The sequence below is a fragment of the Canis lupus genome, chromosome 37, assembly GCF_048164855.1.
Source record: "Canis lupus baileyi chromosome 37, mCanLup2.hap1, whole genome shotgun sequence".
In the NCBI taxonomy this organism is placed as follows: Eukaryota; Metazoa; Chordata; class Mammalia; order Carnivora; family Canidae; genus Canis; species Canis lupus.
In genome coordinates this window covers 6,263,260-6,275,493 of record NC_132874.1, presented here as the reverse complement: position 1 = coordinate 6,275,493, position 12,234 = coordinate 6,263,260, and the positions used below count along the sequence as shown (strand labels likewise).

Below are 12,234 nucleotides of genomic sequence, written 5' to 3'. Positions count from 1 at the left end.
GATTTTTTTCTTTTTCTTTTTTTTTTTGTGGAATTCTCTGAACAGGGCTTTCCTGAAAAGAATACATTAAGACTGTCAGAATGATTTTTTTCAGCAGACTAAGCTTTGCAGATGCCCTTTGTTGAGGGAAAAATGCATTATTCTGAAAGTCCTTCTGATCTTCGGGAAAACTGAAAATATCAAATGTTCTTCTACCATTTGAACTTCCCTACAAGAAAAATCCCAGGAATATTTATTTTCTGGGCTCACATAGTTCAGAGCTGATGGTATTTTAAAACATAAGAATAGAAGTGCCTTAAAGAAAATTAAACTTTTAACATAGATTTACTGAAAGGAAGCCTCCTCCTGCCCTTGAAAAGCAGAAATTGTAGTACTCCCTTTCTGTTTTCCATTTAATATATATATTTTTTCACCTGAATATTTCCATAGATGAAGTGATGTGTCCAACATAATTATCCTGGGAGATGATTATTTAATGTGTGTCAGCAAGACATGGTTCAGATATGTATTGAGCTCTGGTTGGCTGTGCCCTGAATAAGACCATCCTGCTATTTCAGGATCGCAAAAACAACTCCAATGCATTGGAAAAAGAAGAAAGGAGGCAGTTGGTCTCATGGTTTAGAAATCCATTTTGTGGCTTGCATGGGCAGACAGTCCTTGAGTGTGAGAGAGCTCGCTTTGATTTATAGGGGCTTATAAAATGTGCTGTGCTTTGTACCCAAAGTCACAGACCTGCTGTGAATAGGACATGGACCTGGAGTTTTTGTGGTAGTAAAATTTATAAAACCAAATAATGATCTCTTTGGGAAGAGCCTCAAAGGCGGGAGGGACCGAGTCTGTTAACCTGGGTTTGTACAATGTCTAGCATGGGGCCATGCAGAGACAAGCCCTCACTAATGTCTTTGTTGTTGACGATGATTGAGACTGAGAGTCCAGTGAGGAGCTGGGCGGGGGGGTGTTTACTATGATAGATCGAAGGGGAGCTCGGAGGCCGGGAGGGAGAAGATAAATGGGCAGTTGAGGACCTCGTTTGGCAGATGCTAGTGCTGTTCTTTAAGAAAAAGGAAAATGGCTCAAATTCTCCTCCAGAAGTGTCCTGGCCCCCTGCTAGGGAATTCGCTCCTGGTTTGGAGGCGTCTGAGACGTTCAGAGTGATTGGGGTGCAAAAGGTCATTTGTGGCTGTCTTCTCTCTTGGCATGGCTGGCTGTCCACTGTGCTTGATCTTTTATTCTGCTCCCTTCTTCCTGCCTCTCCTCCTCTCTCCCTTTCTTCCCTCAACTCCTTATTGATGTTTGCTTCTCTACTAGGCTGCAAAGATCTCACTCTTTTTCTTCCTGTGTCTGGAGACTGTTTCGGGGACAGTGTGCATCCACCAAACCAGCATTTTTATGTGTGAGCGAGTTGAGGCTTGCCTAAGCACAGAGCAGGGAGGTCCTAGGACATTTTCTAGCGTGCCTACTGGGTTTTCTTGCACCTAAGGTGGAAAAGCAAACAGATTGTCATAGGATCAGTATGAACTTTAGCTGGCCTTGCAGTTTGTTATTATAGACAATGTATCCCTTTAAGGCAATTTTGTTGAGAGAATGTCTCAGTTTGAGGGAACGGATGAAGAGCAGAAGCAATATGAGGTTGTTAGGTCCCTGAGTTACTCTCTAAGTAGCAAGAGAAAGGGTGTGTTTCTCTCAGGCTGCAAGTGCAACGAAAACCTGTGCGTTGCCGAGTTAATAGTTAATGCAGGTCTAGTTTTATGCCTAAAAGAGAATGTGTTTATTTATTTTAAAGTAGGCTCCATGCCCAGTATGGGGCTCCCACTCACAACCCCAAGATCTAGAGTTGCATGTTCTACCAACTGAGCCAGCGGGGTACCCCTGCCTAACAGATGATTTATCATGGAAGGAAGAAAAGATATTCAATGCATATAGTTTGTTATGTGTGCAGAAATTACTGTGCTCTCAGGTATGCTGAATTAATGAATTAATAGCTATTCTTTTTAAAAAGATTTTATTTATTTGAGAGAGAGAGAGAGAGAGCAGGAGCAGAGGGTAGGGGGTAGGGGCCAGGGACAGAGAGAGGGAGAAGCAGACGCCCCCCACTGAGAAAGGAGCCTGATGGGAGGCTCCATCCCAGGACCCTGAGATCATGACCTGAGCCGAAGGCAGATGCCTAACCCACTGAGCCACCCCAACACCCCTAAATTTAGATATTCTTAATTCTTTTTCATTTGCTGCCTGCAGCTCTGTGCAGAGAGATCTTTTTACTGCATGTATTCATCAACAAGCACGTTTTCTAATAAAGAAAAGGCCTCCAACCTGATTTTTGTCCCTGTTCCCAGTGTACTCTTCCTTAGGAAGATTGTAACCTTGTCTCACAGTCTGGTTAGCAGCGGGGGCCCCATAAGACACAGACAGGAAATGTCATCCCCTCGCAGCTTCGTCACTGCCATGGGAAGGGTGACATCCTTCAGGTCCACCCCGGCAACAGGTTGTGCCATTAGCATCTAGACTAGTTGGTGACTGTACTCAGTGGTGACCCTCCTCAGATCTGCTTTTGCTTTAGGCTTAAAGTGACCTCCTCACTCCAGTTTGCCCAGGAGCCTCCCACTATGCACTCGCTGGCCCAGGATAGTTAGTAGAAGCACCTCGTTCCTTCTCTGGGCTTCTTCATCAGTTAGCTTGGGTATGAGTGGAGAGAAGCCAGGTTCCAGTCGGCTGTTCCTTTAAACAGACGAGAAACTATCGTTGTCAGTAGCTAGTAACATTGGGTCTATGTTAGCAGGTTTCTGATCTGGGAAGGAGATATCCATTCTCCCACTTAGATATTCCCTCACCGTCTATCTCTGGTCACAGACAGTTCGAGGTACTGGGAACACAGAAGTGAAGAAAACAAGTCATGGCCCTAAAGAAGCTTATGTTTTGGTGGGAGAGACAGGCAAAAACAAACAAACAAACAAGATACGATTTAATGTCACATAATAATAAATGCTGTAAAGAAGCCAAGCAGAGGGTGGGGATGGAGACGTCGCCAGAAGCGTGATCTCCAATGGCATGGCCCGAGAGAACTTCTGATGCTGTGACGTTTGAACGGTCACGATAGTGACCTCCGATTGGTCCTGTGCAACAGGAAATGCCTTGTTTAACTACTTCAGATGCCCCTGGGGTGTCCTGGAACCTCACAGGGGAAAGGACAGTGATTGACACGATGTGATGGCCACTTGTTTTGTGTGTGGTGTCTTCAGTTTGCTATGAATTTGCTCTGTATCTTCTGTCCGGTACCAAGAACTGGAGTTTTCCACTTGGTGTATTACTCACATCACACTTCCGGTGAGTTTGAGACTTCAGAGAGGGATGGGGAGAGGAGGACATTTTTGAACATGGCGCAGCAACATTCCAGAATGTCTCCAAGGCTGTCTTCTGTCCGCCGTGTGGCTCCATAGGCAGGTGTTCTGGGACATTCTTCCTGGGCTCCAGGTCCTGGTTTGGAGCCTCCTGCCATCTGAGAGGTTTGCAAAGTCTCCTGAACCTTAGAGAGGGAAGAGAAATGGGCTCTTATACCCAAAACCTTCAGAGTGAAGTATTTGCCAAGTGCTTTGCAATCGGCCTTCCCATAAACCCCCCTCATCATCTCTGTGATGGGGTTTCTCGTGCCGGCACCCACTCTGCGGCATAAATGGAGGGACAGATGGGGATGGCAGAGTGGAGGAGAACAAGAGAGGATATGGAGCTGGAGCTCTTCACAGGGATGACCCCCCTGTGCGCTTCCTGTGGGGACAAGCAAGTGCCTGGCACAGGCTATTGGCTCTCGGTAAAAGCTGTGGCACGAATAAGCTACCCAAGGCAAAGGTGAGCTGCTATTTATTTGAAAAGTTTTGAATACAGTTATATATTAAACTAGTTAATCTTCAAGGAATGACATTTAAGAATGTGTAGTAGATGAAGAAAGGATGAGTGGTGAGGTGGCCATTGTATGGTGGTCAGTACACTATCTCCCAGGGTTTGAATTGCTGATGATATCTTGGATGTTGTATCTGATTGGTGGTTGGTTTGTCCTTATGTCTATCTGTTCATCCATCTATCCATTCCTTAACCCACCTTTGCACCTCCCCATTCAAAGTTGGTCATATAGGAAGAGGTACTATTACTTAGTGCGATTATTCATCTCACTTGGACTCTGCTTTCTTTTTTTATGAAGATTTTATTTATTGATTGATGAGAGACACAGAGAGAGGCAGAGACACAGGCAGAGGGAGAAGCAGGCTCCCTGCAGGGAGCCATATGTGGGGTTTGATCTCAGCACCCCAGGATCTTGACCTGAGATAAAGAGATGCTCAACCACTGAGCCTCCCAGGCATCCCTGGACTCTGTTTTCTTAGTTACAGAGTAATGGGTTTTATCTAGAGTATTTAAAAGGAACTGTTAATATTAGAACCCTGAGGTTGTTATATTTGATTATGCACGAGACATTGGAAAGAATCCAATTGAATTAAACATGAATTAAACGGGGGTCCTACCTCCAAAGAGCACAGTCTGGAGGGTGTGGTGACAATAGGGAGATAGTAATAGTGCATGCAGAGAATGACCAGTTACCCAACACTGCTGCCGTGAGATTGGGAGGGCAATTCAGAGAAGGGGGAGACGTTTTTTGGCTCTGGGTGTTAAAGAAGACTGTCTGGAGTAGGGGAAGGTGGCATTTATTGAGTGCAGGGAAATAACACTTAAGTTACTGAATATGAGTTGCTTACCATCCTCACTTGGAGCTCATTTTAGTTCAAAGCAGTGAGACAGGCTTTCATATTCCTATTTAGCAGATGGAGAAAGTGAGGCAGGGAATAGGAGTAAGTAATTAGCCCAGAGCCACCAGGCAGTGGAGGAGCCGAGCGGTGATTCAGGAGGAGGTCCATGAGTCAGGAGAGAGATGAGGCTGGCAGGGTGTTTCAGGAGAATAAAAGACCATCTGTGGGGTCTTGACCAGGTGGAAGTGCCCTGCATTATGGGAGGAACAGCAGGGACCCCAGAGGTAGTAGTAGAAACCAGGCGTGGGAAGCTGGTTGGACTTCCCTCATGCCGGGCTACAGGATCTGGTTTTCATTTGGCCCATGTGGAGATTTGGTGCTGGGACATAACATGATTAGAGGAGTGCATTTTAGGATGTTTATGACTATACAGCTTTCTTATGATTCTAAAATACTTGCATGCATCTAAGTTCTTCAGTGTGGTATCCAGAAATTCCCTCCCCTGGTGTCTCCTGCAGTCTGGCCCCTGAGAGGTTTTGTGGAGGGCTTTTGTACTAAAAAAACAGCTCGCCCCGCTCCACCGGCCTGCCATTCTGAACATCAGCACTTTTTAAAAATCCCTGTTCCATTCTTGGGATTTTGAGAAGACAATTCCCTAATCTTCCCCCCACCTCTGTGCTGTTCCCTTGGCTTTAATCTATTTCCCGCGATTTCAGAACTTCTCTATTAATAAAGGAATAATTAGATCTGCTTTGGCTTTGCTAGTGAAAAAATATACCATAATATTTAGATTAAAACAGTGTACAACTACACTAGAAAAACACATCCCGGTTACATGATGAGTTCCTCCTTTTCCTTTTTATTCACAATATCCTGGGGTGGCCTACTGGAGAAAAAATACTATTTGATTCTCCCTGGGTGGTCAGACAAGACTTGTAAAGACTCTTGTTTGTTTTGTGTTGAGGCTTCAAAGGCAAGCAAGCTTCCCTCCATAAAGATGTACTAAGAAAATGGGGATTTTTTTGAAGTTGCTATGTATAAAGGGAAATCCAGAGCAACCATCTTCCTTTAGAACTACAAGCTAATGTGATTAGAGGGTCTCTTTTCACCGGGGATCTTTGTTGTTTCTATGTCTGGTCAATACCATCAGTCTTACTGGGAGATCTGTGCTCATGAAAACCATTTCCACCTGTGTTTTTTAATTTAAAGTTTTATTTTTTTTTTACCCACACAAACACATGCGTTCATCTTTCAACCCATGTTTATTGTGCACATTTAGATGGTTTTAAAAGCTAAGGAATCCGAGTGGTGTGCATGTGTGTGTGTGTTGTTGATGCTCTGTTGGTGCATGCTGGTGAAACCTGGTCCTCGGGCCACATGTTCTGCACATTCCAATTAGTAAGGCCCTCTTGCTGCGGAGTGGGAGAAAAGTTTGGATTGGGGTCAGGGCTGGCTAAATGTGGGATCCCTTTTAATGCAGGCTTTGCAGAATTCCCTTATTAGCACCTCGAGGTCAGTGGGAACCGGGGGAAGCTGGTGTCCTGTGCACAGTTGGTATTTTCTGCTGTGTGTAGCGTGTGTCAGCCATTTCCAATAAAATGCTTATTTTCTCCATTTCATAAAATTAATTGTACTTAATGGGGGAGGTTGATAGTGCTGAATTATTTTAAGCCTGGAGGGAGCAGAGCAGCTGTGTCCTACATCAGACCACTGATCTATCTAATAGGTTGTCTTGCCACCTGATTCAATGGACGAATGTGCGTAGCCAATTACGTGAATCCCTGTATGGAGTGAAAAATGACCTTGAGCCCCAGAGAGCCAGACAGTTGCTTGATGCAGTATGTTCACCCACTGAAGCTGTTTTGCTGCCTTGGCCGGATGGGAAATGTGGCATATTTCTAATCTCTAGAATTGTATTAAAAAAAAAAAAAAAAAGAAGTAGCCACTATGTAAAATAGGTAAATCTATCATGACTTGCCAGGAACTTTGCTTTTGAAACCAGATGCTTAGAAAAATAAGTAGTTTGGGGGGTGTAGCCTCTAAAAATGTTAGGGAAGGGAAGAACCTGCAAGCATCTACATTGTTATAGCCAGACATATAACCTGTTCTTATAAACTGTGTTTTTTTTTTTTTTTTTCAAATGAAGACTATTAGGGAAAGGAAAATATAAATTTTTTGAATAAAAAGACTTAGAAACACCATAAGCTAATTTTGTTGGGTATTCTTTTGGGCAAGTATTTCTATAATCAAATACATTCTTAGAAAATATCAGATTTTTAAAAGAGAGAAGTCCTGGCATAGAAAACAAACTTAACCCTTGGTATGACCTTGCATGTCTTTGTAAGTCCCGGAGTCAGGATTCACTGTGGCTTTGATGTGAGTCTACCAGCAACAGGATGGCACTCAGCAAAGTGCCCATGGTGTAGTGGGAAGAAAGTCCTTTTGGAGTCAGCCAGCTCCTGGTTTTGATCTATGGCTCTGCTATGGCTAGTTCTATGACCTTGGGCAAGTTACTGCATACTCTCAGCCAGTCTCTGTCCATAGCCTTCTACTGATGTTGAGACAAGCCTTACAAAAATGGTTTTAGAGGGTAAATGAAATAAGCAATAGACAATGGGGTCTGATATATATGATGTGAGTCAGGATTATAAATATATATATATATTTGTATTAGCTTTCTTTCTTTGCTCTGATTACATCCCAGGGCTAATATTTTTTCATGTGTAAAAATGCACTGTTAACTCTGGTAGTCACTATGAACATTTAAAACCCTTCATTTTTCAGATAATGAAGTCTAGCCCCAGAAAGGGAGAGTGACAAGCTTGCATTGCTTTACAATAGGAGTAGCAGAGCTGCTGCTAAAACCAGGTTGTTGGGTGCTTCCAGCTTTAATTCCAGGTATAAGGAGGGCCTAGCACTCTGTAGTGAGTCTGTGGCATGGGATGGCTCTAGAGCGGGCAAGTCCAAAAGCAACTCTTATGTGTTCTTTTCTTCTAGAAATCTTCAGGGTAGACCAAAATGTGTACTGAAATGTCAGTCTGCTGTGTCCTTCTGTTTACTCTTGCAACTTTTGACTCAGTTTCCCTTTCTTTCCTAGTACTCTCAGGTGACTACGGAAGCATTAGCACCCTGCATGCTCAGGTAAGAGACTTTTTGGGTGGGAGAGATTTACAGATAAAGGGTCATACTGATTCCCTTTGTGGCTGCGGCCTGGTTTTTGCTCTTTCCTGGGTTGCCCTAAAGATCCTCATGGCCACCTTTTGCTTTTATTTATTTTAGTTTCTTTTCTATGCTATTACCCTATTATATTTTTGGTTTCATTTTTATCTACTCATATATGTATGTTGTGATAGAAAACATGCATGGTAATGGCAATCCCTACCTTCAGGGTAAGGCTTTGCTCTTGAAGAGACAATTCGAGTATAAGGCAGGTGGCAACTATCTGTAGTGTTTTAAAATTTTTTTCAATGCATACATTACTCTTGAAGATGAGAGCTCTTTGTTTTTTTTTTTTTTTTTTACATAGATACAATATTGTTTGTACACCTAAAACAATAGTTAACAATAATCTCTTAAAAGATTTTATTTATTTATTTATTTATTTATTTATTTATTTATTTATTTATTTATTTATTTATGAGAGCCCAAGAGAGTGAGAGTGCAGGGAGAGGGGTAGAGAGAGAAGGAGAAGGAGAAGGAGAATCTTGAGCAGGCTCTGTGTTGAGCTTGGAGCCGGACTCAGGGTTCAACATGGGGGTCAGTCAGTCTCACAACCCATGAAGAAGATCATGACTTGAGCAGAAATCAAGAGTTGGACACTTAACCAACTGAGCCACCCAGGTGCCCCAACAAGAATTCTTTTATATGAAACACCCAGTCTGTTCAATATTCTCATTGTACAGACACATACTATAAAAACAAATCTTAGGCATGCCATTTACAACATGATGGCTATGGTTAGTACTGCTGTGTGGTGTATTTGAAAGTAGTTGAGAGAGTAGATCCCAATAGTTCTCATCATAAGGGAAAAACATTGTTTCCCCTCCTTTTCTTCTTTTCTTTTCTTTTCTTTTCTTTTCTTTTCTTTTTTTTTCTTTTCTTTTCTTTCTTTTCTTTTCTTTCTTTCTTTCTTTTCTTTTCTTTTCTTTTCTTTTCTTTCTTTTTTTTGTACCTGAGATGATGGATCTTAACTAAACGTATTGGGGTGATCATTTCACAATATGTGAAAGTCAAATCATTTAGCTATACACCTTAAATGTAAACAGTACTGTATGTTAATTATATCTTCATAAGAGTATGGGGGAAAAGAATCTCCGGTATTTTGTATGTTGGGAGGCACCACTTTAGTCTAAGCAGTGGTTCTCAAGGTGTGGTCCAGCATCAGCATCACCAGGGAACTTGCTAGAAATGCAAATAATTGAACCCTATCCCAGACTGAGTTAGAGACTCTGGGGGTGGAGTGATTCTTTAGGTGATTCTAACCCATTGCAGAGTTAAAGGAAAAATAGTGGTCTAAAGAAAATCCCAATGTTTTACTCTATACACACCCTATTTTATGTTTGTCTTTGGGTTCAACACAGCAGAATATCCTGAGATACTCAAGATACACAAGATGGTGCACTTATACCTGGGTCATTGTGATATAATAGGAAATATATATTTTGGTCTTCCTCCCTGGCTTCTGGCCAGAGCTCCTAAAACCTCAGTAATTTCCTAAGACTAACAGAAGCGTCTTTTGTTTTAATATCTGGTTATTGTTCCTAGCTCCTGAAACAGCTCTGGAGTGATATGTTTTGTTATTCAGAACAAGCCCTTTCAACCACACCTGAGTTTCTGTTAATAAGGCAACTCTTGGAAAGCCTCTAATTATGGGGGCTGGTTGCCAGGGGAACCACCGTGTGATTAGACGATTAGAGGATTGGTACTTGCAGGCTCCACCCCCTGACCTCCAGGGAGGCGAGAGGGGGCTGGAGGTTGAGTTAAACACCAGTGGCCAATCATCTAGTTCATTATACCTACCCTAGGAGAAGGGGTTTGGAGAGCTGCTGGGTTGAGGCTGGGCAGGTCCTGGGAGCAGAGCATGCCAGGAGGCCCACGTCCGCCTCTTGCGCCTTGCCCCAGGCATCAACCCCGTCTGCCCGTCCCGGAATTGTAGTCTTCATAATGAACAGGTAATCTGGTAAGTAAACTGTTTTCCTCAGGCCTGCGAGCTGTTCTAGTAAGTTAATGAACCGACAAAGGAGTTGTGGGAACCCCTGATTTCCATGTAGGTGGTGGGTGGGAGTCACAGGCTGTGATCGGGGCTTGCAAGTGGCCTTTGGGGTGGGCAGCGTTCTTGTGGCTGGAGGCCTTAACTTGTGGGGTCTGTGCGACTCTGGGCAGGTGGTGCAGAGTCAGAATTGAACGAACTTGCAGTACCCCCAGTCTGTGTCCCTCGAGATGTGGAGAATCGCTGGGTGGGGGGCAAGGCGCACGTTTGGTGTCAGGAGTGTTATGTGAGTCGAGGGAAATGGGGAGTTTGCTTTCTCATGACCAAGTTGGGGTTGAAGGCTTTCGTTGCCTTCCGGGGGCCTGGACCAAGCCCCTTCCATCTGTGGCTGCAGAAAGCATCCTGCTGAGCCCACTCCCTTGTCGGGAAGCCAGCACGCGCAGGCCATTGACTAGAACCTTCTGGCCCCGGAAACAATGTCGGGACAGACCCAATTAGAACCATAACTTCTGTGAGTGTGTTTGGTGGAGAAACAAACTTTTTAAAAAAGAGCACACTGCTAAAAATTGGGGTACTAAGGTGCTTGCCGCACTGGAGCATCACCCGGGCAGCTTCTAGAAAGGCCCCGGTCACCTGGCCTGGCCTCAAGAGTTTCAGTTGAGTTGGGAGTTGGTGTCAGGAGGGGACAGGGCTCGGTCCTCGCATCAGCATCAGCGTGGTCTGAAGGTTCTCCAGGGGACGCTACCGGTGGCGGTGGTTCACAACCAGGAATTTATTTGGTTCGGGATAGAGGTAAGGAACTACGTGAAAATACATCGCAAGAGTGTGACTCTCCGGGGGCTTCCTCCAAACGAATACGTGCTTTTCGGACTGTGGTTCTTGAAGCTATTGGCTTGTTCTGTGTTCAGCTGAGGCCCAAATTCATGCCACAATCTTTCTGGCCAGTTCTAGGTAAGGAGATTCGACTAGGGTTTCTCTGCACACCTGTAGGTGTCTTGGGGGTTCGGGGGTACAATGCGTATTTCTGTAGCCCGTGAGTCAACCTCTGCAGTTGCCCTTCATCTAAGTGGACATTGCTCTGGGAAAGAGACTGATGTTTTGCAGGGTGGGCCATTTTAATGTTTCTGAGGCTATCAATGAGACCAGAGCCTTCCTTGCAGTCCCGAGGTTACGGGAAGGAAAGATTGAGCTGTATTTGTTGGTTGAGTGTTGAAATATTCCATGGAAAAAGGGAAACAAGTTCTACCACTGATTTTTCTTGGCAGGATTGGTAACCTTTCCCCCCAAATTTCTGGCAAGTGTGATTAGAAATTGACTTGCAGGATTTGCTCCCACTTGCTTCCCAAGACATCTTTTGCTGGCTTGCTGCTGACTAGCAGTAGTTAATTTGCTATCTCTCACACGTGTTATCCAAAAATCACAGAACTCAGAAATAAACAGCATGAACTTGGTCGGTCACATTTGGAGGATTAGCCAGATGTAAATCTGAGTTGGACTTGGGAGGTTTCGTGTGCCTCATTTAAAAATAAATAGAACTCTAGTTTTGAGTAGAAACAGATTTTTAAAAAATGAAATATCGTACTGGAAAACAAATTTTATTTTTCCAATAAAAAAATGCGGGGAGGAGGTAAGCTTTTCTTGACGCCAGTGCTTATTTTATTTCATGCCCTTTCTTTCTCCTTGCTGATGGCAGATGCAGCCAAAATAAGACCTGAGTTCATTTTCTAAAATGGGGGAAAAATTAATCATTCAGGAATTTATTTATTCTTAATTGACAGCAGACGTTTAAAACCTGATTGGTTACGGTCGACGGTTTAACGTGCCTTTTAGGAAAATACACCTTTATGTATAGCTCAGAGTTTTCTGTGGACTCCTTATGACACAGCAGGTTGAGGTGTTGGTTGACCGTGAGGGTTTCTGATTCTTAGACCTTCTAAAATGTTATTCCTCACCAAGAGAAAAGCGAAAGCTATTTTTCATGTGATTACAATATGAGTTATGTGATTAAAAAGTTTTCTGTTGATATGCAAATTTGCTGCCAGAAATACCAAATATTCATATGCCACCTGTTTTTAATTCGAGCAAAATCCATGATCAGAACGAAATAAAAAGGGATCCCTGGGTGGCACAGCGGTTTGGCGCCTGCCTTTGGCCCAGGGCGCGATCCTGGAGACCCGGGATCGAATCCCACGTCGGGCTCCCGGTGCATGGAGCCTGCTTCTCCCTCTGCCTGTGTCTCTGTGCCTCTCTCTCTCTCTGTGACTATCATAAATAAATAAAAAAAAAAATTAAAAA

General features: G+C 43.6%; 1 protein-coding gene across 19 annotated transcripts in view; it reads left to right on the top strand.

The window, feature by feature from the left end:
- The window catches only part of LOC140626332 (uncharacterized), a 591,342-nt gene that overhangs the window by 94,535 nt on the left and 484,573 nt on the right, over positions 1-12,234 (top strand). For 18 of the 19 annotated variants that reach the window (XR_012025526.1, XR_012025519.1, XR_012025521.1 and 15 more), the window contains one exon: positions 7,828-7,871. The exons of the other annotated variant lie outside the window; for it this stretch is intronic. Coding sequence is in view for 8 of the 18 variants with exons in the window: in XM_072814043.1 (XP_072670144.1) it covers positions 7,828-7,871 (44 nt within the window). In the remaining 10 variants the exon portion in view is untranslated. The remainder of the gene's footprint in view (positions 1-7,827; positions 7,872-12,234) is intronic. 19 annotated transcript variants of the gene reach the window in all.